At 45.8% G+C, this 27,954-nt stretch overlaps 4 protein-coding genes across 4 annotated transcripts; 2 read left to right on the forward strand and 2 right to left on the reverse strand.

Moving 5' to 3' along the window:
* Positions 1 to 1,290: 1,290 nt before the first annotated feature.
* Positions 1,291 to 1,946, reverse strand: LOC100823816. Its single transcript, XM_003558835.4, has one exon. It carries the CDS (start codon positions 1,853 to 1,855, stop codon positions 1,481 to 1,483), a length of 375 nt encoding a protein of 124 aa, XP_003558883.1. The 5' UTR covers positions 1,856 to 1,946; the 3' UTR covers positions 1,291 to 1,480.
* Positions 1,947 to 12,611: 10,665 nt separating this feature from the next.
* LOC100824125 (NAC domain-containing protein 22) lies at positions 12,612 to 14,493 on the forward strand. Its single transcript, XM_003558836.4, has 2 exons — positions 12,612 to 13,166; positions 13,276 to 14,493. Exons 1-2 carry the CDS (start codon positions 12,989 to 12,991, stop codon positions 14,187 to 14,189), a joined length of 1,092 nt encoding a protein of 363 aa, XP_003558884.1. The 5' UTR covers positions 12,612 to 12,988; the 3' UTR covers positions 14,190 to 14,493.
* Positions 14,494 to 20,475: 5,982 nt separating this feature from the next.
* Positions 20,476 to 23,134, forward strand: LOC100828462 (L-type lectin-domain containing receptor kinase IX.1). The gene is made up of 5 exons (XM_010230942.3): positions 20,476 to 20,878; positions 20,990 to 21,062; positions 21,155 to 21,561; positions 21,699 to 22,260; positions 22,346 to 23,134. Exons 1-5 carry the CDS (start codon positions 20,530 to 20,532, stop codon positions 23,034 to 23,036), a joined length of 2,082 nt encoding a protein of 693 aa, XP_010229244.1. The 5' UTR covers positions 20,476 to 20,529; the 3' UTR covers positions 23,037 to 23,134.
* A 186-nt stretch (positions 23,135 to 23,320) lies between these two features.
* LOC100824432 (serine/threonine-protein kinase BSK1-2) lies at positions 23,321 to 27,870 on the reverse strand. Its single transcript, XM_003558837.4, has 9 exons — positions 27,357 to 27,870; positions 27,104 to 27,239; positions 26,198 to 26,331; positions 25,861 to 25,966; positions 25,287 to 25,372; positions 24,642 to 24,830; positions 24,189 to 24,353; positions 23,994 to 24,107; positions 23,321 to 23,898 (listed from the first exon to the last, which is right to left on the reverse strand). The coding sequence occupies exons 1-9, from the start codon at positions 27,708 to 27,710 to the stop codon at positions 23,644 to 23,646; spliced, it is 1,539 nt and encodes a 512-aa protein (XP_003558885.1). The 5' UTR covers positions 27,711 to 27,870; the 3' UTR covers positions 23,321 to 23,643.
* Between the last annotated feature and the right edge of the window lie 84 nt (positions 27,871 to 27,954).

A 27,954-nucleotide genomic window follows, 5' to 3' on the forward strand; every position in this document is an offset into this window, starting at 1 on the left:
TTTGCGTTACTTGAGTCTTCAGATGCGTTTGGTGCCACGCGTACGTGTTGTCGTGGTTGGGGTATCGGCGCACGGCGGAAGCTGAGAGCGAGAGCACATTGAGCGGTGATAAGCTAAAGCCACAAAAGAAAAAGATTTTAAACGAAACGAGTTTGTGTTGAGTTCTAGAGAACATGATTCCGTGGAAATCTTTGTCTAAGCAACACCGACTGCTGCACATTGTTAGCCGGGCTTTCCTCGTGAACAGACATTAACATAAACAGAAGAATGTATGTAAACATATCGTGGATTCGTAAACAGAAAATGTGCGTTATCATGCTTTTAGTCCTTGAAGTGCAGCGTTGTTTTGCTCCCTCGATCTGGAAGCAGAGAATGTGTGGACGAAGAACCATACTGATCCCACGTGGCGGCCACCCACGGGCCGCTGAGTACCGAGGCATCTGGATCAGACCAACATGGCTGCACGTGGAAAGCATCACCATTGGCGGCCACGCAGGCTCCACGTCATCAGCGGAGACAGCGACCGAAACATACGTGGCGGAGAAGTGTGCGTCCGGGTGTTCACCGAACTCGTGGCCACGAGCAGTTTAATTTTGCCCCATCGATTTGCTGCCCCAGAACAGATCCGGCCAGTTGACGACTTCTCTGTGGCCGTGCAATGCAATGCAAGTTCAACTTGTCTGATGTTTCCTTCCTCCCATGTCTCGGAAGTGGATACTGGATAAGCTTTGGACCGCGTAGGCGTCAGCGGAAGCAACCGCGGCCTGTTCGATCCGGTCGACAGTTTTGGAAGGTCTCCACGTTTGGATGAGACCGCAGCTAGCAAAAACAGCATATAGGCAGTGACTAGTTTTTGATGTGCCTGTGCTGCTGTCGTGGAAAAGCGACGCCATGGCCATGCGATGCATCTTTCGAGCGAAAATGATTTACGCTTGGATGAGGAGCAACCCTGAGCGGATATCTGCAAAATCATCTGGTTTTCATGTGCCTATGTGGTGCTGCTGCTGTCGTGGAAAAGCGAGAACATGCGTCTTTCGAGCGTAAATGATTCCCGCTCCTGGTTTTCCAGATTATTTCGTCTCTTGGGCATCAGGCTCTCCCTACCCTTTTTCCTCTGCGAAGAGTGCCAGCATTTTTTTTTTTTGACAGCAGTTTTTCCTATGCGTTGCTAGCAGTTGCAGGAAGAGTTTTTTTTTTCGGAAGAGAGAAGAAACAGAGAAGGTACCGGCCCACGGGTACATGCCGGGTGGCAGTAACGGTTTCGGCTGCATATAACAACACGAAGAGAGAAATGTAACTTGCGCTTTATAGAGCCCGGAGTGCCGGAAAGACTATTATTGTTGGGCCGAAGTTGGAACAAGGAAACTTCACATTTTTATTCGTTAGTCGCGACAGCGTAGACGTGTACGTACTACGACACACACACGGATACAGCTTGTTCCGAGGCAGCCAAATCAACAAAAACACGAAGCAGATGAAACTACTGGATGTAGGACTGGCCGGTGATGTCGAGGTCGCGGTCGCCGGTGGACGGCGGCGGCGGGTGCCTGGGCCGGGCCACGGGCTCCTCAGGCCCGTCGGCGCTCTGCGTGGCGCTGGCCCGCGGCCTCCCGGGCTCCCTAGTCCGGCCGCCGCCTTCCTCGCTGCCGTACATCCCGCCGCCGTACGCCTCCCGCGTGAGCGGCTTCATCTCGGAGATGTTGGGCGGCTGGTGCTCCCGCTGCAGCTGCGGCTGCTGCCGAGCCACCAGGTCCGACAGGTTCTGGTCCGGACCCGGGTCGGCCGACGGCACCTTGGGCTTCTGCTCCTTGTCCTCCATCGCCTTCTTCGCGTTACTCGGCGCAAACTTGTCCATTACACAGTGTTTGCCGCGAGCTGTTTGTGGAGAATCGATCGTCGATCTGAAGCAGAACAACAGCAGCCGAAGTGTAGTTCCGACTTCTGAGTGTGAGTGTCCCCGCTTTATATAGTGAGCGGTTGGGTCGGGTAGTAACGAGTAACGTGCTTGCGTGCCGTTTTTGGTTTCTGGCTACGTGTTGCCGATGGGATGGGAGACACGGGAAAAGAGCGAGGTCTGGTGGCCGCGTGGCGGGCTCGGCGCACAGCTGGGGTTTGGTCGGTGCCTCGGGCGCCGGGGAAGCGTGACTCGTGGAGCCGTGGCGGCACCGGAGTTGCCACGGCGGGCGTGCAGCGTGCGCCCATGTCTTGTATGGATAGGAAGGGAAAAGGTGTGGGATTATCGTCGTGTTTTTCTTTCTTTCCGGCCCGATCTCATCTCGCGGACAGACTCGCACTAGCTTTGCTAGGAAAGGAGATGAAAGTGCTCCGCCCATGACTCTACGCACCTTCGTCCAAACAGAAGATGGATGCAAGTATGCAACCGAAGTAACAAAACAGTGTATGATTCGTATCAATTATGTGCGTCGACCTAGTTAACGCGCGATTCAGCCATCAATCCCCGTCTTGTTTGTTGGTTTATAATGGAAGGAAAGTTTGGGGTACACGATAAATTATATGGGTGTGGTTATTTCTAAGTCGAACGATTTTTTAAGTAAAATGCGCTAAATCCAGCTTAGTTGACATATTACATCCGTTGGGTTAAGATCCGGCTAATTTTTTTTAAATAATACATTTTTTAATCATTTTCAAAAATAATACGCATTTTTAAAAAATATCAAAAATAAAACGACCTCGGCCTGGGCGAGGCCGAATGGGCCCAGTCGGTCTGGCCCAAGCCGATTAGGCCCAATCGGCCTCGCCCAGGCCGACTGCAGGCTGCCTGCCTAGCCCGCGGGCCCCCCCGCGCCAGTCGGCCTGGCCCAGGCCGACTGGCCACTCGGCCTGGCCGTGGCCGACAGGCCTCTCGTGGGTCGGGGGAATCTTCTTTTTCTCTTTTCTCCTTTTTCTCTTTTCTCCTTTTTCTCTTTCCCTTTCCTTTCCTCCATTCCCATCGCGCGAGCCCAGGCAAACCCACCGAGCCCTCTTCTTCTTCCTACCTGCATCTTCTGTTCTTCTTCTCCTCTTCTTCTTCCTCAAAAATGCCCCCAATTTTTAGCCAAAATGAGTGAGTTTTGATCCCGTTTAACCCACAAAACCGAATCCCTTTGCTATTTAGCACCCAATGACACCTTGATCTACTCTTTTCGTTGAACATTTTGAGCTAATTTCTTGTTGCTAAGTTGGGGCAATGGTGGTGGTTTGGAGGAGTTTGGAGGTGGTGGTGGTGCTCATCCGGTGACTGTGAGCCTTCTCGAGGTTGGGGTTCACACGCTTCAAGGGTAAATCCTAATCTCTCACGTATTTATCCTATAATGTATATGTTTATGAGGATACGTGTGTATGTATATATAGAAGTATGTTTTAGCGTTTGGTAGTGTTCATTATTTTGGTCAACTGTTAATGTCGTACTGCTTAGTATTTGATGCGTCTAAATATTATGGCCGGTAGTGATATGTTTTGATAGAATAGATTTATTTTGATGCCGTACTGCTTAGTATCTGACGCGTATTAATATTTTTAATATGCGGTACTGCTTAGTATTTGATGCGTCTAAACATTTTTAATATGCCGTACTGGTGATTATTTGACGCGTACTAATATTTTTAATATGTCGTACTGCTTAGTATTTGACGCGTCTAAACATTTTTAATATGCCGTACTGCTAAGTATTTGACGCGTCATAATATTTTTTATATGCCGTACTGGTTATTATTTCACGCGTATTAATATTTTTTATATGCCGTACTGCTTAGTATTTGACGCGTATTAATATTGTTAATATGCCGTACTTTTTACTATTTGACGCGTATTAATATTTTTAATATGTCGTACTGGTTAGTATTTGACGCGTCTAAACATTTTTAATATGCCGTACTGGTTAGTATTTGACGCGTATTAATATTTTTAATATGCCGTACTGGTTAGTATTTGACGCGTATTAATATTTTTAATATGCCGTACTGGTTAGTATTTGACGCGTATTAATATTTTTTTATATGCCGAACTGCTTAGTAATTGACGCATATTAATATTTTTTATATGCCGTACTGCTTAGTAATTGACGCGTCTAAACTTTTTTTTAGGCATCAGAGATGTCCGGTGTAGTGAAGTTTGTTTTTTACTACGGTTCCGGTACTGTCTTAACAATCGAGCACGGAGCTGATCTGAGTCAGTTTAAGTATGTGGAGTTGGATCTAACGGCCCCTCAAACATGGACGTTTAGTCAGCTGCAGGAATGGTTGGCAGGATGTTTAGCGGTCAATCCTGAAACATACACCGTCCTTGTGCAAGCATTGTGGACCAAGTCAAGTTCGAATATTTTCTGGGTTTTGACGCCGATAGACCGGACATCAAAGTGGGTGCGCTGGTTAGAAAGTTGCAAGAAAAGGGAAACTACACCTGCCGCCTTAATCCAGGTTGTCGCTCATGAGATCAATCCAGCTGAAGGCGAGGGTGAATCAAGTTATGACTTGTCTAATGCAAACTCTGTGTCGAATGCTGGAGGTGGTGGTTATGAGTCATGCTAGAGCTCCAGGCAGTAGGAGAGGATGAGTACACTAGCGAGGCAGATGCGGACGAAGAAGATGGTCACTTGCAGAATGAGATGGAGGACGAAGATACAGATGGTCGTAGTTCTTATGACGATGAGTCTCATGAGTCGGACGAAGAGGAGGTGCCGATTCCTGCATCATGGAATCAGCACTTCTCTTCAGCTATGACCGTGAACGATGGGCACGACTCTGCATGGCACTATCATCAGAACAACATTGCGAAAGGTGCCAGATTTCCTGACAAGAAACATCTGCAGGATGCCATAGTTGCTTGGGCAATATCCACGCAAAGGGTTTTCAAAACAACTGTCTCTTCACAAAAATATCTGACAATGGAGTGCGAACAAATAGATTGTTCCGGGAGGGTGCATGGCTATGTTCCTAAGTATTACACAGATTGGGTTGTGAGTGACTTGGTGTTGCAGTTCAAACAAACCGCAAAGAATCGATACAGAAATTGTCCAGCAAATTATCGATATATGTTACTCTTTATCCAAGTTGTCAAGTCTTTTAGCTCAAAAAACCGCAAGGATTCGAGACAAAAAATGGGCCTCGGCCGTGTATGCGTTGCTCATGCAACGAACTAGCGGTGAAATCGGATTCTGCGTGTTACTTTTATCCATGTTGTCGAGTATTTTAGTTCAAAAGACGGGAAGGATCCGAAGAAAAAAATGGAATTATTTTGAATCGACGCAGGGAAAAAATGGAATTACTTCCAGTCGGCCTGGCCCAAACCAACTAGGCCAGTCGACCTGGGCGAAGCCAACTAGGCTCAGTCGGCCTGGGCCAGGCCGACTGGCGCGTGGGGCCCCCGCGGACTAGGCCGGCGGCCTGCAGTTGGCCTGGCCAAGGCCGACTGGGTCTAATCGGCTTGGGCCAGGCCGACTGGGCCCATTCGGCCTCGCCCGGGCCGAGGCCGCATTATTTTTGTAAATTTTGAAAAACGCGTATTATTTTCGAAAATGATTAAAAAATTCGTATTATTTCAAAAAAATTAGCTAAGATCCGAGGCTCATACACACTTTTTCTCTCTCATGTGTTATCGTCGGATTAAGGTCCAATGGACAAACATGTCGACTGATCTATAATTGAAAAACATGCGACTTTTCAATAGAGAAACTGAAATTGGGTCAAGCTAATCCCCTGTCTCGATCCTTGAGACATTGCTGGTAGATAGGAGTATTTGGTTGAGCTCAATCTCTGGACCTTGAAGATTTTCAGCAGAACCCTTGTATAGCCGTTTCGTAAAATATACTCCCTCCGTCCCGTAATACGAGGCACGCACGCATTCCTAGATCGTCAATTTAGCTAACTAAATATAAATTAAATAATGAAAAAATTATATCACCAGAAATTTCTTTCAATAAGAATCTAATGATATTTTTTTTAAAAAACATACATATTTATTAATCAAATTGATGATTTAGGGATGCATGCGCCCCTCATATTATGGGACGGAGGGAGTACCTTAAACTTATTTTACGGTATCGCCGAGCTCGAATAGAACTTATGTTAACTACTCACTCCGTTCCTAAATACTTGTTTGCACTAAAACCACGACAAATATTTAGTAACGGAGGGAGGGAATAGTATAGTTTTTGGGTATCCTGCCGATTCGGACGGATCTATTATATACTAAAATCAATATGAGGGTACTGAGGGGAGCTCCCAAGTTGATCCACATCATTCCAATTATTTTTAAACGTTGGATATGAAATTAAGAGTTCATGTTTAACATGTTACGTGAAAAAACAAACTGCTTAAAACAGAACGACCGAATCCCATGCCTGCCACGTAGTTTAGTTTTTTTTTTTTAGCTGCACGTACGTTAGCTGTTTTATTTTTCTTTGAGCTGCACGTAACGCCTGCCACGTAGGTTAGATTATTTTTTTCAGCTGCACGTACGTTAGCTGTTTTTTTTTTCTCTTTGAGCTGCACGTAACGCCTCCCACGTACATTATCTTCTTTTTTTAGCTGCACGGACGTTAGCTTTTGGTAAAGCAAACATCGGACGTTAGTCCTTTGTTTCAATACCAGACCCCGCGTCCCATAAATCGGAAAATCGTATTATTCTAGCTGCAACTGACTAGCAAGTAATGTTCCCGGTAAAAAAAAGCAATGTTTTTCTCTAAAATTCCAATTGATCGAAACATCCAAAATGGCAGCAATACTAAAATTGCATTAAAAAAACATTGGAAGCCAACTTTTGTAACTGCGTAATTCACGTCTTGATATTTCTTCAAATATCAGGTAACGAAACATTAGAAGACCAAACATGCATAAACTGGACTGTCTTTTTAAGTTTTACTAAGCCACATGGCCCCCCACCCTAGCAGGTGAGAAATTGAGATCGTTGAACGCGCGGTGGCCAGACTCACCCCTCGCAAGAAAGGTTGTTAGGCCATTGAATCGTTGCCGAACCGATGAGGAAGAGGACAAAATGTACAAAATCACGACCCACAATCTTCATGTCGTATACGATGATAGCCAAGCCAGAACGGGATGGAGTCGGAAGACCTTCAATCTTTGCATCGTCGCTTCCATATCCACAATCTCCATGTCGTATACGATGATAGCCGTGCCAGAACGGGGATGGAGTCGGAAAACCTTTAATCCGTGCATCTTAGCTTCCATCGTAGGCCATCGCCAAGCACACACAAAATCTTACAAAAAGGTACTACTGATACAATGGGCAGAAATTGATCCGTGGTTTCTCACACCTCCAGGCACCCAATAGGCTATCGAAGACGAGGGGAACCGATGAAGATTGAAACATGGTCAGGATTTTATGAGGATGCCATATTTGATTTGATTGATGTGCTAGAAATAAACATCACAAGATGGCATATTTGATTTCATTGATAGACTAGAAATAAACATCACGCATGGCTATTACAAATTAATAAACGGGTGCAAGGTAGTTGCGAGACATGATTTGTAACTAGACCTATATGCTTACGTTAATCACTCTGACATGATTTCCAAGATAATTTTCTTTCTGAAAAATAAATTTACACAATCAATAACAATTTGTATTTTAAAGATGCATGCTTTTTTCATGATTGGACCATGATTTATGCCAGGGAAACATTATGTTTGATCGATAAAAGGAAACATTCAGATTGATCATAAAAGCATATTTTCTTGACACTAACAGAAACAAAATTTCATGATAGTCAAATTCATTCGACGTGTGTTCTCGCAACCATTTTTCTGTTTGCGAAAGGAAAATGTCATATATTAAAGCAACCAACTCTTACAATACTATATTCAATTGAACAAAAATAAAATTACACAACTCCATGAGAAAAATGACTCCAGACTTCCAAACCACGTCGAAGCTATGGCAATGTTTTTGACGCAGCAGCCGGAAAGTAACCGGTCTGAGCCAGAAGACGCCTGTGATATTGATCTGAGAAGCAAACTGTTCGTAGATTCGGCCAAAAAAATCAGTCGAGACCTAACCTTACTAGCTTCGAGACGAAGCCGAAGTTGGCCGAACCTCGCGATCAGAGAAAATGCACACATACAAGAATAGTATGTACAAAACTCGAAGACACACAAACAAATCGACTATTTTAGAAGATTTATCGCCAACAAGATCGTCACTGATGAGGTGGATCATTAGTCGAGGAAACATAATTCTTAAACCACATGGCATCGCGATATCCACCATAGCATCGTAGCCAAGGAACCAAAACTAACTCTATGAAACCTAACTACCACCCCTCAACACAGGTCGGAGTCCCACCCCTCCTATCGTAGCGGCAAACGGGGGAGGAGGGGACCTTTGCAACGCCTGCGGGAAGCAGTAGAGTGGAAATGCTTTTTGGGAACAGAAGCAGCTAGGGTTTCGGGAGATAGATACCTTTTTATTTTGATGAGTTATGGAAACCTTAGTCAGACGTCATGTCGTTGACATATGGTGAAGAGTTCACCGAAATGCATGGAGAATATATGTGGCTATTGTGACTTCACAAATTAATAAGTGTTTTTAAAATAAAATGAAAATACGTATATGCGACAGAAAACAAAAAAATTATAAAGGCTTTTCGCGCTATGCTAGTTTGACCAAAATCGGTTCGGACGATTGTCGGAACTCTAGATCGATATAGCGTCCGACGCAAAATTTGACGGTGGCTCGTAAAGTTTGTACGGGAAAGGCTGTTTTAAGGGATTTGTTCAGAGTTTCCTTTTTGCACAAAATCGAAAATATTTATGGGTCGAGATTATATAAAGCTAGAAATGCTCTTGCACCGAGACGTCGAGGGACCACGCTAAGTAACCAAGGAACAATCTGTCTCATCCACGGCGGCTCTGGATACTGTACGATGGCATCCGCACTTGGAGAAGTTTCTACGAAACCGCATGCAGGGCACAGGTGGTGCATGATGGCACGTCGTCGATCTGACAATCGTAACGCGGGAGACGCAGCGCAGCGCAGTTTCGAATGGATTCCTTCCGTCAAATTGGCTATGCTAATTTGCCCTAGCATCGTACCAGCTACTCGTGAATGAATGAACATATAGTCGTTGGTTATCATCTCCAAAGCTGTCCATGATTTATGATTCGATCCCCTGTCCATACAAATCGTACCCCAGAGTTGCCGAGGGAAATGGCGCAATTTCGCTGCAAACCGCGACTCGATCGTCGTCAGTTAACAAGATCGTACCAACTATAAGTTTAGTTGGTCAAGGACTCGGTGGAGGACTCGAGACTTGACGAGTCGTCTCTGCGTTGACGGGTGAGTCCACCGTCTTCTGTTCCCCGTTTGGGAGGGCGGATCCATCCGGATCGAGATTGAGTGGAAAGACAGACACATGCAGCAGAAAATCACACACATGTCCACCAGAACTCTCCTGTAGTGGTTGATCCATATATCGACCGACTGATGGCAGAAAATAAGGCCAGATCGTACTACGTTTCCTGTCCACTCGCTCAGCTCTCTAGCTCACGCGGAGAAGTCCACCCTTGAGGTCTCGGGTCCGGTGACCGGTCGCGACATCTTCCGTATTTTCTCTCCTATAGTCCTCTCCACGTACACAAGATGACAAAACAAAAGGCCACACAAGTCTGAATACCACGCGATTTTAGCTTAATTATGATCTTAATATATGTTCATGTGAGAATGTACGTCCAAAGACTTGACCAAGATCAGCGTGCTGTGACGCTGTCAGTTGGGAATCGGGATGGGACTGATTGAGCTGTTTCTTCTCTGTTTATGCCCTGTGCGAGCAGTATGTGCAGTGTATTTTGAACCAGTCGTCGAGAAAAGAACGAGACTAAAAGAGGCGCCCTTGAAACTTGTTTGTTTTTCAACTGGAAAAGGAGAGCGCTCCGTGTGGCGCCAAAGTATCAGCGCCATAATTTCCTCGCCAAACCGCAGGAAAAAAGTAGTTTTCCATGGCCAAACAAGGAGCCCAAGGAAACGTGCCATCGGTTAATTCCTACAGAAAACTACTTACAACCGATCGTCGAGGATGCCACGATCTGTAGCTTTCCTGAATGAGCTACGAACGAACCAATCAACGTATACGCACATGCAGTCTTCTGCTTGTGTTTTGTTCGTTCCAGTCCACAGTGAATACGCACCACCAGCCATTGTTGCCGAACAGAGCTCGATGCATGGAGATTAAAGTTTGAAAGAGTCATGCATCCTCCTGCAGTCTGCCGACGCATGTAGTATTCTTGGGCAATTTGCCTAACTCCCTCCAGTTCCCTGTCGCAGCGTTAAGCCGGCAACCTGGTCTTGATTTGCATGAAACGTACGAAGATTCTTATTCTGCAATCTCCAGTCAAGGCTAGCGACAGTTCACATTTTGTACTCGCAGCAACTACTGTAGCAACTAGCAATCCTTTTTGAGTTTTTGACCGTCGGATGCAGTTGGTCAAGACGAGACGATTCAAAAGGCGCAAGGCAGACCACCCAACACAAAGCCTAGCTCCTAGCTACTAGTAGCTAGGTTAAGTCGAATTATGTGGAGTATACCATGACTTTGCAAATTTTCTTGCATACGAAATAATAATCGACAGTGGTGGCCGTGGATTTTTTTTCTGGTAAGCTAGCATAATGTACTCCTTCCGTCCCATACTAACTGACTTTCTATTACATGTATCTAGACATATTTTGTATATAGATATGTTTACGTTGAGACAATTTTGAGTCACTTAATATGAGATGAAAGAAGGCGCAGCAGTTGACTGGACATCTAAGGGTAAAGCACTGTTCAGTGCGGGCTGCGCGAGCGGTACCAAATCGAGTACATGTCTGTCCGATTCAAGTTTCTAGTATGCACTGTAATAACTGAAGTATGTCATGGTAAAATTGTTGCATGCGTGGCAGCTATCAGCACCCCAGTCTTCCAGCTGCACTGCATGAATGGCAATTCTCACTCCCCTTTGCTTACTGGAGAATTACGTCGTCCGTTAGATCTGACTTCGGTTCGAAGCAAAGGAAGGGAATCGAATTCATAGTTGTAGTCATTCTTAATTGGGTATGAAAGGCTCCCCTGATGCAAGATGCCTTACTATTGCTTGCCTATGTGGAATGCTAATACCGTACCTTGGTCCGAATTCAAATTGGTGGTGCATGATCAACAGAAAATAAATTAACCTCTACTTGATAAAAAAAGAATCGCGTTCAACTTTGTTTAGCACCGGGGAAAATGCGACTGGCTTGAAAGAGATAGGAGAAGAAAGGAAAAAAAAAACAGGTAGCAAAGAAGTATGCATGCACGGACACATGACGCTGACACCTTTATTTTCGGAAATGGTCGCCGTCTCGATCCAACGAGGGCGAGAGCTTATACCAAGTCCAACATTCCGTTGATGTGGACATGCTGTAGTCGAGTCATATGTTTCGAGATGCTGAACAATGTGGAATTCGGTTGATCATATGTTTTAATTAAAATCAGTGCTACTACTCCATGCATGCCGGCTGTACTGCTTATTTGAGTTGGGTAAGATGATCATGCACGTAGGCGTGCGGGGGGCTAGCTTATCGAATCGGTGAAAAGTCAAATATTGTGCCCCCCTGATGAATTAATCTGGTGCATTGTTTAATCAAGACTAGAAGGAGCTTCCACGTTACGGATTGAAACTTCCACATTGGCTGTGGAAAATATTTGGTGATCTAGTAGTAAATATAACTTGTAAAAAATTCTTTCAAATTTCATTCACTTTTGAATTTTGTCAAAATTAACACACGGTCCACCTAGCTCCCCTAACATGGTTTCTTACTCATTGTTTTTTCATTTACCTCCTTGGGTTTTGTTCTTAGCGATTTTCTCATTTACGTAGCAAAATCTTTGTAGGGCACGTTATGTTTGCAATAAACCATTGAGATTTCTTTTTTAAGCATTCGTTTCACAGTAACAGAGATGCTAGATTAATGAGGTCTCATAGAGATTCCTTCACAATTGGAATGTGTATGACATCTCAATCCTCTATTTTTTCTTATTCCATGACTTCAAAATCTCGTAAACCAAATAAGTATTTATGTCACAAAACCACTCTACAAACCACCTTAGGCCTTGATTGGTAACACAAAGAGGAGAAGGGGTTGAGAAGGAAATGAACTATATTTTCATTTCTGGTAATAAAAAAACCATTGCTCAATTGGATAAGTAGAAACAAACAAAAACTTATAAGCTGCAGATGAATTGGTTTTGCAAAAATGATCACTCTGTGTAACTTGTTTTGTGTAGACACATGGATGTACTAGCTTGCAGTGTTTCATGGCACAACCCTACTTCCGAATGAAATCTGTGTTAGAACTTAGAAGTCTCACCCGTTCGGTATTCCAAATTGGAGAGTACTTAGCAGATAAATATCCAAGCCCAAGCACGCCAAAATAAGCTAAAAGAAGAAAGCAGCACTAAAAAAAGATCGCTTTATTTAGATGACGAAAGGGGAGAGTCAACCTGCGTGCTTGACTTCACAAGTCTACAAACGCACGCCCCAAACTAGTAAAATCAAGTCTCCAAAACACATTCATTAGTTTAGTGCTAATTTAAGCCGGCACTAATCCGTTCTTACTACATTGAGTGCTGAGGTAGCACAGATGGTCCTTTTCGCGGGTGCTCTACAAACACACGCCCCAAACTAGTAAAAATCAAGTCTCCAAAACACAGTCATTAGTTTACTGCTAATTTAAGCCGGCATTAATCCGTTCTTACTACTACACTGACTGCTGAGGCAGCACAGGATGGTCCCTTTCGCGGGTGTTAATAAGAAATTGCAGACCACTTTTCCGCGGGAAACCGCGTCATCTTCCTCTGCTCTTCTTCCCCGCTCTATATAAGCTACTCGATCCGACATCCGACATCCATCCACCACCGCCTCAGCAGCTCTTCATCCAGTAGTGTGGCACCAAGACAAAGCAGAGCAGCGATCACTTGGACCAGAGCAGAACAGAGCAAGGAGCAAGAAATTAAGCAATGGCAATGGCGTTGGCCAATATGGAAGTCGATCAGGACCTCCCGGGCTTCCGGTTCCACCCGACGGAGGAGGAGCTCCTGGACTTCTACCTCTCCCGCGTCGCCCTCGGCAAGAAGCTCCACTTCGACATCATCGGCACGCTCAACATCTACCGCCATGACCCCTGGGACCTTCCCGGTACGTACTCCAGTATATGAACATACAGACTGATCATCATCGATCGCGATGTGTATAAATGTTTTGGCAGTGAGATTGATGCTGACGAGGTGTTTGTGTAAATGTGCAGGCATGGCGAAGATCGGGGAGAGGGAGTGGTACTTCTTCGTGCCGAGGGACAGGAAGGCGGGGAGCGGCGGGCGGCCGAACCGGACGACGGAGCGCGGGTTCTGGAAGGCGACGGGGTCGGACCGGCCCATCCGGAGCGCCGGCGACCCGAAACGGGTCATCGGGCTCAAGAAGACGCTCGTCTTCTACCAGGGCCGCGCGCCCCGGGGCATCAAGACGGACTGGGTCATGAACGAGTACCGCTTGCCTGATGTCCAGGGTTCCGGCTCTGCAGCGCCGCCCAAGGAGGACATGGTGCTCTGCAAGATCTACCGCAAGGCCACGCCGCTCAAGGAGCTCGAGCAGAGAGCCTCTGCCATGGAGGAGCTGCAGCAGCAGCAGCAGAGGTGCGGGTACGGCGGCAAGAACGGACCGTTCGTGGCCATGGTCGCCGGAGACAGAGACGATTACCTGTCGTCATCGTCGTTCGAGTTTGATGACGTCGTCCAGGACAACTTCCTGATCCCCTCTTCTTCGTCTTCCTCGTCGTCGGCGGCGGCGGCGTCTGGTAACAATAATAATAACAGGAAGAGCGATCACGCGCCGAAAGAAGCCAAGAGGGAAGCAGAGGCCGCGGCAGTCACCGTGGCATCGATGCCATGTCTGCCGCAAGCGGCAAGCCATGGAGCGTCGAACACGCCCGGGCTGAAGCTCCCTGCGGCGAGCCATGGAGTGTTCGACTTCGACCTGCCCAGCCTGCAGCAGCTCACGGCGGTGGCTAGCCATGGGATGAGTGATCTGCCCAGCCTGCAGCTCCCGGCGGCGGGGCATGGGGCCTTGGACTGGCTGCAGCAGGACCCGTTCCTGGCACAGCTGCGAAGCCCGTGGCAGGACCAGCATTGCCTGTCCCCTTACGCGCATCTGCTCTACTATTGAGGGGGCAGAATTCGGGTGATCGAGCTAGCAGGCGATCCAATCGAGCTGCTGACGAACTCACCATCTCCAGAGGCCAAGCTGTGCCAGAGCAGTAGTAGTATGCAGGGTCGAAGCAGAGTATAGACGGTTAGCTGTGAATTTCACCTGTACATAGTAGTACTCCCTCCGTTTAAACTTCAGCCCGAATATTACGACTTACGAGGCCTAGACGTCGATTTTTTTATTTGTTCTGTTTTGTTCGTTTTGGAAATGTGATGTTTAACATGGCAGTTAGAAGTAAAGTTTGGATGAGTTAACTTGGATAGCTGTTCCCTGTTTCACTATTTGCCAAGCAATACCGTGATAACTCTGCTCCGGAAACTAAAATGATTATCATCGCCCATCGACTGCTGCCTCGTCGATGTCACTTTAGCTCTTGCAGGAACAATCGAACATATACGACCGAAGTTGTACTAAATCAACGACAGTTATTATGGATGAGGGAGTGGTATTGAAATTTTGACGACAACTTCGCTTTATTAATTTAGTTTGCCGATGGCCCTGTGCTCCCGATGCAGCAACGCCTAACCACTGCCGCCGCTGGTGAGCTTGCCGCCTTGCGGGCCGTGCTCCAGCGCGTCACGCTCTCTGGTGGACACGACCGCCGTCTCCTCGGAAGGGCTGGTTTCACGGCTGCCGCCGCCTACCGCCTTCTCGTCACGCCCCAGCCGGCCGGCGCGGTCCCGGCCGCCGATTTCAATTGGAATTGCTATGCCCCGCGCAAGGTTCAAATTTTCTTTTGGATCACGAGGTATGGGCACACTCGGACGCGCGTCCTCGTACACGCCAGGGGGTGTGCTCCCACGCCCACCTGTGCTTGTTGTGGCGGCTCCCTCGAAGAGCTTCATCACCTGTTGTGCACCTGCCCACGCCTCCGTGACCTCTATGGCGCCCTCACGTTACCTGATATTTGTTCGGCGCTGCGGTCTTCGCTTCGTCGCTTCCCTGTGCCGATCTCCAACACCCTGGTTCTGCTTGTCCTATGGGTTGTGTGGAAGCGCAGGAACCGGTGCGTGTTTGATGGCGCGCGCCCGTCGAATCAGCAGATGGCTGCCCTCCTCTCGGATCATCTCGCGCCGCCACGCCGCCTGTCCTGTCTTCGCTCTTGCTGGCTCCTGTAATTTGTGAGACGTTGTATCTCGTTCCACCTTTTTGAATAAAGTTCTCTGAGTTCAGGTGGGGCTCTCCCCCACCGTTGTCGGCTAAAAAAAATTTAATTTTCTCTGATATTCAGTTTCATTTACAGCAAGACTTACAGAAAACGATGTGAAATTTAGCTGCTCCACTGCCGGTGAGAATATGACTTAACATCTTGCCTTCTGTCGAGTGACGTAAATGTAAGATTGTCACCGTTTTACTGCCATTCTGAATTCAGCATTCAGTGGCTTTGATGAATCATTTGACATCATTTGCAGTTTAGCACAGAGTCCCCTACTGGAACACAACACACAAAAAGTCACCGCACCATGTTTAATCCTCCTGGACCGATAACGCTGAAGGTAGTAACCACAAATTTTTATTGGTTTACTACACTCAATAAATTAAATATTTCCAATAATTTTGTTGCATCGACAAAAATGTCAATTCTGCAGCATAACATTAGCCTTTAGATAACCCCCAACTAAAAATACGTTTTTTCTATTTTCTTAGTCAGCTGAGAAATAACTATTCTAAGTCGAGGATAACATCTTTTGATTCAATCATTGAGATCCGTGTAAGATTAATGTAGTTCCGATGGATAAGAAATCTTCATTGAATAGCTACGATCGTTGACTGAGAAATAACTATTTCTTGATCGACTGAGAAATAGACTCCCTCCTAAAAATATTGATTCAATATGTTTTTTTCGCATACCAACTTAAGGTCTAGAAATCAACGTGCATTCTTCCATATGTTAAGGCCTAACTAAATTAAACTAGCTAAAGCCCAAATCAAGCCTAACAACGTCTTCAGCAAATGCAAATTTGTAACCATGTAAGCCCAAATCTGAACTTAGTTGCATATATTGTTTCCTTTAGCTTCTATCCTTCCAGACTCTTGATTCCAGACTCGACCGTGTTTTTTTGTTCTTTGCAGAGGAGGCTGTGTATGTTGATGACATTCCTATTCCAAGAGATTGCCTCCATGGACCATTTATCTGCTCACACGCTCTCATGCAGTCACGCTCATATACAAGGTGTTAACTTCAGATCATTGACATCTTTATACCAGTAAAGATAAAGATTATGGGGGCGGCTAGGGAGTGCGCGCGCACTCCCTAGTCTTACCGGGTGCTCTCCGACGGGCGAAAAGGAAATCCTGGCACCGTTTTCTATTACCTAAAAAGGTCATATGCTTTCGCGCTGCCGCATTGATTGTCGTTGCAAAGGTCATATGCGTACGTGCGGCTGCATTGCTTGTCGTTTGCAACGGTTCTGACACGTTCGTATATTTCCTTCATCAATTTTCCCATATTCACAGGTCTAATTAAGCCTGCAACCTGTGATTACCGGCAGACATCGAAAAAACTAAAAATACAGCTAGTGTATATGATTTTTAGGTCATGCATCAGAGTTACATCCCTAAAAAGTTGGACATATAAGTTGTTAGAATTTGCTGTGTGCATAAACCTAACAAAGTAACGAGAATATAAGTGTAGACCAAGACAAATTTTGTTCTGCCGGCTATTTGACAAATGGAGGAAATCATTCCATTACCCCAAAACAGTAGAAACTTGTTCTAATCGTTATACTAAATGTCGTCTTCAGAAGTAATCTCAATAGATGCAAACCCTCTTCTCATCCACCTGTAAACAAAATAACAATATGCGAGCAACAGTTGAACAAGACAGATTATGGAGTCAAAATTATGTCCTGGTCAATGTACTAAACATGTCACAAAGCACACAATTATGGCAGAATAATATTTTGGTAAACAAAAAGTTCAGACAAAAGACCAAGAATAATACCGAAACCTTCTCAAGCTAGGTTGCAATGATACTACTGCAATTACTTCTCTTACAACTAAGGATGTAAACGACACCCAACTGGACACCGCAAGGCCCGCTTAGCGAAACTTCCAACCCAAAGTTTTTTTTTTGCTTCACTGTCACAGGCATGCACAGGGATTATCTGCTCGTTTACATTGATATTTACAACGGTGTGAGGCAGAAAATAGTTCACCCAAAGACAACCGTGAGAAGATCTCTCTTTCTTGCTAAAATATAGTCACATGCCTGCCTACCATAAAAGTATATAAAAATTCTCTCTACAAATCAAATGATCAAAGCCCGATATATATGTCATTGTGAAAACATGTATAACACATTTCAAATTCTATCTTGCAACTAAGTCAATGAAATTTGTATATATCCAAACGAAATGATACTCCTATAAGAGTATCAACTCCCAAATAAAAATAAGATATGATTTATAACCATACCAACACATGCAGAATGAGATGAACCCTTCTCGAAGAGGAACCTCTGGACACACAAGACCAACTGAACAATAATTTTTAAGGAACTACACAAATGAAAAGTAAATCATCGGAATCCATCAAATTGTACCTCATAGAAAGCTACTTCAAGTACGTCGTTGCATGCAGTACATAAACACACTGAAAATCCCTACCTACGAGTCTATCAAAGGGTACAACACATGGATAGTCCATGAGTCTATCACTAGAGCTACAAGTAGATGTACTTTTAACATCACAGTTCCATCTAAAAAATCAGGAAAGTAACTCCTAACATTAAAATTACATCTACTGAAGTCATGGAAGTAACTGACGTGTTGAAAACTACATCCAGCAGAATTGTAAAGTAACTCTTAACCTAGAATTTACACCTAACTCACACTCAAATGTAACATTTAAAAATGAAGTTACTGATCCACTGAAAGTATAGGTTGGTCATTCTTTCAATGGGACTAAATTACAAGTTTTTAGCATATTCTTGCAGCTAGATTGAAAAAGAATGATTCTTGGGTGCACAAATTTAAATGTTTCTAATCTGAAACAGAGTAACGAATAACACAAGCAAGTTTGCCAAGATTCCGATTCTGGAAAATAAGTTGCACTACTCTACTTAACCAGTACACAGGTCAAGCAATAAAGCTAGCAAAAACACGAAAATGGAAGGAAGCAAGTGGCAAGAATGGGACAGGGTTACTAAACTTAATATAACAAAGATAAAATGTTTTTGGTGATTTTCTTTATGAGAACAACATATCTAATAACAAGATACGACATAGATCAGAAGCAAACATATAAGAATTGGATAGGAGAGTAGTAGCACGAAAGGGACCGATTATAAGCACTAATTAAACTCTGAAATTTCAGTGAACATTAACTAATTTTTATGGATCATTAGTTACATCCAACAAGAAATGGGATCCAATTCTTTTGCAATGCACTGATGGAAATGGATGCACATATCAGCTACTACCATGCTCGGTGTAGACATGCCCGGTTGAGAAGTAGGTGGAAAGGTCGTACCAAGACGCTGACGTTGTGGGCAACACAACCGCCGTGGCGATCAACCGCGGCAATACTGAAGTTACTCCAAGAAAATTTGCCATAACATCACATGAAAGATTCGAGGGAAATTATTACCTGCTTCTTAGCTTCCACCGGATTTTCATCCCCAACAAGCTCATCATGTACTTTCTTCTTACTACTTCCCTCTGATTTCTTCCTCATCTGTGACCTTTGCCTTAGTTTACTCAGTTTTGGAACACCTGAGCTAGAAGCCTTCTAAGCAGACTACATTTTACACTAGACGATACAAAAAGAGTCAATGACAACATAAACAAAATCAACAAAAATGTGAACCTGATCTATAGTTACAAGTATCAAGTGCAACATGCTCTGTGATTTTAAAACCATATTATAAGGTAGAGTTATTTGTAACAATGGTTATACACACAAAAACAGAGCAACCGAATCATAAATTTTCTTTACTTGAAAGTAATGTTCTATGCACGGAACCAAAATTAGAACATGAAAAAAATGAAATGCAAAAATATTAGAAAATTCCTTGTAATATCAAAGTTCCTGAGCTACCACATCAAAGTTGATGTATCTACCAAAATCATAAAAGTAACCATTAATATTAAAACTACATCTATTTAATCATAAAAGTAACTTTTAATACCAAAACTACGCTTAGCATATCATAAAAGTTACACTTAACCCAGAAGTTACATCTAAATCCCTGTATCTACTTAAAGATACATCTAATTAAATACTAAAAGTAACATATACTAGCTTTCTCTGCACCCACTGAATGAGTGCACTTGCTTTTCACATCAGACCTAGCAGAATCGTTGCATCCACGCATGAACGCCGAAGCCAGAAGTTGCGGAGGCGAGACACCTTCTTCCTGGCTCCCTCGCCCTCGCCCTCCTTCCTCTCCCTTCCCATGGCGTGCCCTTGGCTTCCGCAGGGCCGCGAGGAACAATGGCGCGGCGAGCAGTCCGACGAGGATGAACGGGGAGACCGAGGCACCGCGCGCTCCTCACGACCGGAACCTTTGGACCTCCCTCCTCCGTCGCCTCGGCTTGCGCCGCCCTCGCAGGGTGCGTATTGTATGGGGGGGGGGGCAGGTAGTTGGCTGGCAAGATGATGGGAAATTAGGGAACGATGGAGAGTGGATAAGGAGGGGAGTGGATAAGGACGAATGAGAGATGAGGTGAACGTTGTGACTCGTTGGATGAGATCCAAGGGACGAGCGACGTGAGCACTTTGTAAGACAAGCCGGTGCGCAGGCACGGGTTAGATTCCTCGAAAGATTATTCTGACCAATCTACTAGTTTCAGTGTGAAGAGGAGTCAGCTTCACGCGAAAAAGGAAACAGACTCGAAATAGTTCTAGAGAGAAAATCAGCTCCTATGATGACGCACTGCACACTGCAGTGGGGCCACTGACATATGGGTTAGAAATGTGTGGGGCCCATATGTCCGTGGCCCTACTGCGTCGAGAGGAAGGAGTAGGTGTTGGCTGAGATCTTAAACGGAGAGGGGGCACTATTTTTTCCTAGTAAAGTCAACTCAAGTTCCCAGAACTGTCAGTTACGGTGGCTGTGTACTACTAAGTAGCATCTCCCACTCCCAGTCCCAGAACGGGAAGCTCTGAACAAATTGTCAAATCGCATTACTTGCATTTAACACGAGGGCTCTAAGTGACAACAGTGCATTCTTCGCCGTGCATTGTTGACCAGGGCCATGCGCAAATTAAGAACCTGATCATGACCTTTGCTTCGTCGCAGAGAGAAGATCGAAGAAGAAAAATCAGAACCTTGCTACAAATAAAACCATAGGCAATGGATTGCTTTGCCACCCCGCTGTACACATTTGTTTCTCGCTCAGATTCCACACGCATGACGACGCTCTTTGGGTTGCTCGCTTTCGCCGGCGCCGCGCTGCTCGCCGCGGCCGGCATGGCCAGCGGCCAGCAGCAGGGCGGCGTGTCGTCCATCATCAAGCAGGAGACGTTCGATTCCATGCTGAGCGGCCGCGGCCAGGCCGGCTGCGAGGGCGGGGCGTTCTACACCTACGACGCCTTCGTGGAGGCCGCGAGCAACTTCAGCGGCTTCGGCACCACAGGCGACGAGGAGACACGCAAGCGCGAGCTCGCCGCCTTCTTTGGGCAGACCTCCCTCGTAACACAAGGTATGCCAGGAAATGTCGAGATCGACGCTAGCCAGTAGCAACCCAGCTTGAATTCAACATAGTTTGGGCAGACATCACGATTTGCGTGTGACTTGGTTGCTCTGCGCGCAGGTTACTGCTGGGTGAAAGCGCGGAGCTCGACGATTGCACGATACTACGGACGAGGCCCCATACAGCTGAGTTTGTAAGACACCAACAAGCACATCTCCTTTTCTCGACCACCCACGGAGAAGTTAAAATTGGTTGCGCTAACGAACAGTTTTTACAACCGTGCAGCGACTACAATTACTGGCGGGCCGGGGAGGCGTTGGGGCTGGACCTGCTGAAGGACCCGGACCTGGTGTCCACGGACCCTGTGGTGGCATTCAAGACGGCCATCTGGTTCTGGATGACGTCGTGGCCGCCCAAGCCGTCGTGCCACGCGGCCATGACCGGCGGCTGGACCCCGTCCGCCCAAGACCGCGATGCCGGGTTGCTTCCCGGGTACGGCATGACCACCAACCTCCTCACCGGCGGGACGGGGTGCGGCAAGGACCATGGGAGCCCCGAGGCCATGGCGCAGGTCAGCTACTACAAGAAGTACTGCGACATCCTCCAAACGGGCTACGGTGAAGACCTGTTCTGTGGGAAGCAGAGTCTCGCACAAGCGCCGTCAGTTCCGCAGCCTCCACAAAATTCGGGAGGTCAGTATCAGTCAGTAGTCGTATCTTTTTCTTTTTTTTTGTCGAGGAATCAGTAGGCGTATCTTTACTGGCTTGTAGCCAGGATCTTGCACATGAGATGCTAATCCAGTTTGATCGTTCTTGGAAATTCATCACAGGACGTTCGCCTCTTTCCAGAATTGGGCTTCTGGTCGGTGTATCTGTCGGTTCTGTATTGTTCTTGATCATTATCGGCTCCTTGATCTGGCTCTTTGTACGACGGCGACGGCGGATGCAAGTTGAAACCCGCGAGGAAGCGATGGAGCAAGGGCTGGATGAGAGGAACTTCTTCGACGACGATCAGGCCATGGAAGACGATTTCGAGAAAGGGACCGGGCCCAAGCGGTTTCGCTACAGCGACTTGGTCGTAGCCACCGACAACTTTTCTGATGATAAGAAGCTTGGCCAAGGAGGCTTTGGCTTGGTGTATAAAGGATTTCTGCACGAATTGAACCTTCATGTGGCTATCAAGAGAGTTTCCAAGGGATCCAAACAGGGGAGGAAAGAGTATGCCTCGGAGGTAAGGGTCATAAGGCGGCTTCGGCATAGGAATCTCGTGCAGCTTATTGGTTGGTGTCATGGAGGCGGCGAGCTTCTCCTTGTGTACGAGTTCATGCCCAATGGTAGCCTCGACCGGCATCACTATGGCGCCACGAACGCCATGCTTTCATGGCCAGTTAGGTAAGTCCACGACAAGAGCAGAAGGATAGCATATCAACCTCAGATTTATGCTTAAGTTTGTTGTGTCATTTTCTTCTATCTTCAGGCATGAGATTGTTCTCGGGTTGGGCTCTGCACTTCTATACCTACACCAAGACTGGGAACAATGTGTTCTGCATAGGGACATCAAGCCAAGCAATGTCATGCTAGACGCATCGTTCAATGCCAAGCTCGGCGATTTCGGGCTCGCCAGGCTCGTTGACCACGGTCAAGGGTCACTCACGACGGCGCTCGCCGGCACAATGGGGTACATGGACCCAGAATGCATGAGCACCGCGAGGACCAACACGGAGTCAGACATCTACAGCTTTGGCGTCGTTCTCCTAGAGATCGCGTGTGGCAGGCGGCCTATAGTGGTGGCTGATCAGGAGGAAGACACGATCCACCTGACTCAATTTGTTTGGGATTCTTATGGCAGGGGAAGGATTCTGGACGCTGCCGATGCGCGGCTAGAAGGAGAATTCGACGTCCGAGAGATGGAGTGTGTGATGGTCGTCGGGCTGTGGTGTTCTCAGCTTGATTGCAGCCTGAGACCGTCGATTAGACAAGCTGTGAACGTGCTGAGGTTCGAGGCGCCACTGCCGGTCCTGCCTGCAAGGATGCCGGTGGCAACTTACATGCCGCCTGTCGATAGACAAAGTTGTACATCTTCGGACGTGACAGGCGGTAGCAGCAACAGCGCGGCCACCGCTCAGTCAAGATCGACTGAAACATCTTCCATTCGACAGCAAACCTGATAGATTAGAAATAAAATTCCCCCCTTTTATGTTTTTATTTTATTTCTATATATGAAACATTTTTTATGGAAGAGAAATAAGAAGATTTAGTTCATATTCGTGTAGTTCAGTAGTTAACCGTGAAAACAAGTCGACAAGTTATGCATAACTAGATTATAGCAAATAAAGAAGAGCACTCCACCAGAATCTCTTTTGAGATGTACACTTTGCAAACAGCCAGAGCATTGCATAAACAATATTCAGAAGAAATGCAGGCAACAAGATTTTCGGAACAGATATGGGTATTGGAGTACCAGATACTCAAGCAACCCATGGATTAGTTCGAGCTCTAATATTATTATCAGCCACAAAACTCCCTTGTATCATGCATGTTTAGTTCTTTTTTAAAATGTTACATGTACATGAGCCCAAAAAAATGCATCGCAGGAACAATAAATCAAATAGTTACAACTTACAACCACATTACTCTACTCTCCACAGCACTTACCACCACATGTTCCCTCCAACCCAACCTGGATTTTGCCACAGATTTTCTCAAGGACGGTAAACCTTTGAGCCGCAAAAGAGACCAAACTGATGCATCTTTACAGGAACCGAGAGCACTCTCTCAAGGACCCCTCGAGTTATTTTGTTTCTTCTCTTCTAGCTCTGAAGCTTCCTTCAACATGTCCTTAGCGTCGCTCTGCATATTTAATTTTGAAAGTGCAACAGCTTGCATGTAGAATGCAGTTGGCCAGTCAGGGTACACGCACTGCGCTTGCATTGCATCCCGTAAGGCAGCATCAGGTTGGTCACACATGAGGTGGCACAAGCTCCTTCTAGCATATACAGTTGGTGATACCATTGTCCCCACATCAACAAACTGCAGTCCAGAGAGAAGTAAATGAGTAAATCCGCTTGATTCTAACGATATTTTAGAACATCAGAAATAGAGCTCCTGATATATTATCTACCCACCTTTGTATAGCATTCTATGGCCGCAGTAAAATCTTTGTCACGGAAAGCTAAATCCCCACGTTTCCTAGCATCCAACATGTCCCTCATTTGCTGTGTCCATTCTTGGAATGATAGCTGTAACAGGAAAATGGATAAATTGATCGATTCCTCAGATAAAACCGGATAGAAAGAACTGACGAGGAAACAAATGCTTACCTCATTAGTACCTTCATCGTCTCTGTAATGTGTCGCAACAAGAATCTGCTGGATAGCTGTCAGGTCCATCCTAGAACAGGCTTCAGCCATGGCAGAAGGAGGGCGTTGTGGAGGAGCAGCTTCTTCCTCGTGCTTTGGAATGCCAAGCATCTCGTAGGAAGGTGCCTGTTTTGTTTTTCAAATGACATTGGACAGACATGAGAAAGGCAAAGACTTGTGTTTTTTCTTTTAAATCATAATAGTTCTGTGGAAGGGTGAAAGCCATGCATCAAATTAACTAAACCATCATGAAAGACAAGTGTTTCATTCCCCTCCCTAATCGTTGAAATTCGAACTGTCCGCTAGCTCCTCCTTTGTTTGGATTATAGCCCGATGAACACAAAAGTTTGTTGATTAAAAGTTTAAAACACAATAAGATAGAAGGTTTAAAAGTTGGTAAAACGCAATTGTTACCTCTGATTTAGTTTCCAAGGGTTCAAGTACAGTAACCAGCTTTTTGGTATCAGGGCGGTCCCTGGGTTCATACTGCAAACACTGAGAGGCAAGATCTACCAGAGCCGTTGCCTCTTGTGTTGAGTAGTTTCCCTCCAAATGTGAATCCATCAATAACTGGATGTTGTTGCCTCTAATCATATCAAGAGCCTGAGAAACAAATATAGCTGTAAGTGGGAAAGCCCAATCTCCACTGTTTAAAGTACTGTTACCAAAGAATTATGCTACCAAGTTACAATGGTGGAAGCAAAATATTATTTCCGAGACCAGACAAGCTTCAGTGCTTTCATTTGCTTATTGTTAACCATGCAAAAGCTTCTATGCCACAAGTACTACAATCACTGAGTTCCAGCTAGGCTCAACCTCTACATGTTCATTTTCTTAACACGTAGACACGGCTCTTAATTCACAAATTGTTCAGACAAAAGGGCCAGACATAAAATTAACATTCTATGCTCATGATTCATCAAGCCTACAATGCTAAGGGGGGAAAATAGAATTGTATGGAACACTGATTCTCCAAGGTATTTTCAGAAAGGGTTCCATACTACAGAAGTACTAGAATAAAGTGCAACAAGGGAGCAGAATTACTAGCAAGAAACATACATGTGAAGGAGGTATGCGTTTCCCACTTAGAAGGTCGATTAATACAGTACCAAAGCTGAATATGACACTATCCGGCGTGACTCTTCCTGAGAACGGAAAAAACATCATGAGCAGGTGTTAGTACGGTGCCATACATGATACCTGAATATAACACATTTCAGTGCAATTCTTCCTAAGTGATAAATCCCCACGAACAGAAGCAAATGAATCCCCACTGTATTTTGTGAACTTCCTAGTCAGCTATCACTCGACAGACATCAGCTTCCTAGTCAGCTATCACTCGACAGACATCAGCTTCTTACAGAAGCATTGAGTAATTCAACAAGATATGGGGGCAAAAAATGATCTCTAGTTTTTGCCCCAAAATTTCCTGACTAAACCATTTAAGACATTTTTGCCATAAAGCAAAGCAAGGTCACACATGCAGTTCAAGGATTTAACATGTATTCACTAGTGATAGCTATACGTATTTTTCAAGAGGAGAAATATAAAGTTATTCACTAGTGATAGCTACTCCGTATTTTTCAAGAGGAGAAATATGAAGTACAGGTATAGATTTAAAAATCATACATACCGTTTCTCAAATATTCTGGAGGTGTGTAAGCAAGGTTTGTGCTATAACTTTTCCCATCTCTACTGTTCTTCATCAAACCAAAGCACGAAAGCCGAGGATCTCCATTCTGCAGATAGAAATGCTATTAGTAATTTTGCTCACGGGGGATAACAGCTTGAGAACTACGTATATGCATACAATCAACATCATCTAAAAGTGCTTAAGGCTTTCATATGGCCCTAATCATTTCTCCAGCCAAAGAATACATCACCTAGAAATCATGCAGCTTAACTAACAACAAGAGACCATGACACGTCAGCATATGGACGATGTTAATGTGAAAACGGATATTGCTTACCTTATCAAAAAGGACCCTGTATGCATTCAGGTCATGATATAAAGGTCTACCCTCGTTGCAGCAATAGTCCAGCGCTTCAGCAATGTGGTATGAAACTCTTAGACGCATGGCCCATTCAATGGTCTGGTTTTCCCCTGAAAAAGAGCGAAAGCATCATCATGAAAGTGAACCAAACTGTAGTTTTGTAGAACTTGCATAAAAATACAATCAAGATCAGGAAACAAGCAATCACATTCTTTAATGCAGACGTTCTAAATAATGCAGTACCGATCCAATAAAATCCAAATTTTATCCATGCACTCTGCTGTCAGATCAATTAGCTAAAAGACATTATAGAAAACACAGAAAACATCGAATATTCATAGGTTATCAAGTATCAACAGCCTAATTAAGTATCAGAAAAGCTCATGATCACTCAAGATCAAGAACACCTACAAGCACTTTTTTTAAGAACTAACCGGAGTAGTAAATTCACCGTGACAAGACAATTGCACATTGAAATGCCCCGATTCTGTGAATTGATTCTAGGCACCAGTCCAAAAAACTATAGGCATAACTTGTCAACAGATAGCAGAGAGCGTCTAGCCCTCTTGTGTCTTAATTGGTTCCAGTCGATCCAAGGACATGCCAACAAAAAAAAAAGAATAGGAAGAGTATGACAAAGACTTTGTCCCAATCATTCGTTCGGTACACCAAATGCAGGACGGTATTATCAGACAGCATTTGCTTCGGGCGACTAAATTGTCCTTTTAGGATCCACCCTTATGAGGAACTGCAACTGACAGGAATTTTGCAACATGTATTTACCAAAAATAGCCAAAAACAAAAATCCACAAACAACATGGTATTCAGAAAACGAGCTACAAAAAACGATCCGACAGCTGAGGAATCGATATCCAAACTTACAGTGGAAGAGGTGCTTGGCGAGGGTGTCGTTGGGCATGAACTCCGCGACGAGCAGGCGCTCGTCCCCGTCGCAGCAGTAGCCGATCAGGTTGGCCAGGCGCCGGTGCCGCAGCTTCCCCACTCCCCTGGCCTCCTCCTGCGAACCAAAACCAAAAAACCCAAAGCAGAGCCTTAGACAGACGTACAGCGACCGAATCCCAGAGCAAAAAACGGCACCCGAACGGGAGGAAGCCGGCCACCAACTAACGCGTACCGCGAACTGCTTGGAGTCGGGCCACGCCATCTTGGTGAACTTCTTGACGGCGATCGCGCGGCGGGTGCTGCGCAGGCGGCCCTTGTACACGAAATTGGGCGCCTTCTCGCCGCTCTCCGACACGATGTTCTCCCTGGCGAACCCGCCCGTGGCCGCGCTCAGCTCCGCCAGGGAGTACTCCTTGAACGCCGCCACCTCTCCTCCTCTTCCCCCGGCCGCCGCCTCGGACGACGGCGCCGCGGCCTGGTGCGGGTTCACAGAGAAGGACGGCCAGTTCGGCTGCGCCCCGGCCGCCTTCTCCGTCGGCTTCTCCGGGTGGGTCCCATCCCGCAGCGACGAGCGGCAGCAACCCATACGCCCGCCGCTCGCGTCGCGCCCGGCCGAGCGCGTGGAGTTCCCTGGACGAGCAGGAGAGGAGAGGAGAGACAGAGAGAGAGAGAGGGAGGCTTCTCCGAGCTCTCCGTGGTTAATGGTTTCGTTTTCTGGCTTTTTGGGTTTGGTTGCCTTTCAGGCGCTGGGTTCCGTCCGCCTTTGTATTTGTACCGGCCGGCGTGTAGACGTAGGCAGGGCAGGCTCCCGTGGGGATCATCTCATCTGG

The sequence above is a fragment of the Brachypodium distachyon genome, chromosome 1 (genome assembly GCF_000005505.3).
Source record: "Brachypodium distachyon strain Bd21 chromosome 1, Brachypodium_distachyon_v3.0, whole genome shotgun sequence".
In the NCBI taxonomy this organism is placed as follows: domain Eukaryota; kingdom Viridiplantae; phylum Streptophyta; class Magnoliopsida; order Poales; family Poaceae; genus Brachypodium; species Brachypodium distachyon.

Excerpts from the sequence above, each read along its gene's own strand:
- LOC100828462 (XM_010230942.3), top strand. The coding sequence starts at position 20,530 with ATGGATTGCTTTGCCACCCCGCTGTACACATTTGTTTCTCGCTCAGAT. Across the intron at positions 21,063-21,154 it reads GGCCCCATACAGCTGAGTTT|CGACTACAATTACTGGCGGG; the intron begins GTAAGACACCAA and ends ACAACCGTGCAG. Across the intron at positions 22,261-22,345 it reads ATGCTTTCATGGCCAGTTAG|GCATGAGATTGTTCTCGGGT; the intron begins GTAAGTCCACGA and ends TTCTATCTTCAG.
- LOC100824125 (XM_003558836.4), top strand. The coding sequence starts at position 12,989 with ATGGCAATGGCGTTGGCCAATATGGAAGTCGATCAGGACCTCCCGGGC. Across the intron at positions 13,167-13,275 it reads TGACCCCTGGGACCTTCCCG|GCATGGCGAAGATCGGGGAG; the intron begins GTACGTACTCCA and ends GTAAATGTGCAG.
- LOC100824432 (XM_003558837.4), bottom strand. The coding sequence starts at position 27,710 with ATGGGTTGCTGCCGCTCGTCGCTGCGGGATGGGACCCACCCGGAGAAG. Across the intron at positions 27,240-27,356 it reads CCGACTCCAAGCAGTTCGCG|GAGGAGGCCAGGGGAGTGGG; the intron begins GTACGCGTTAGT and ends TTTGGTTCGCAG. Across the intron at positions 25,967-26,197 it reads ACAGGGTCCTTTTTGATAAG|AATGGAGATCCTCGGCTTTC; the intron begins GTAAGCAATATC and ends TTCTATCTGCAG.
- LOC100823816 (XM_003558835.4), bottom strand. The coding sequence starts at position 1,855 with ATGGACAAGTTTGCGCCGAGTAACGCGAAGAAGGCGATGGAGGACAAG.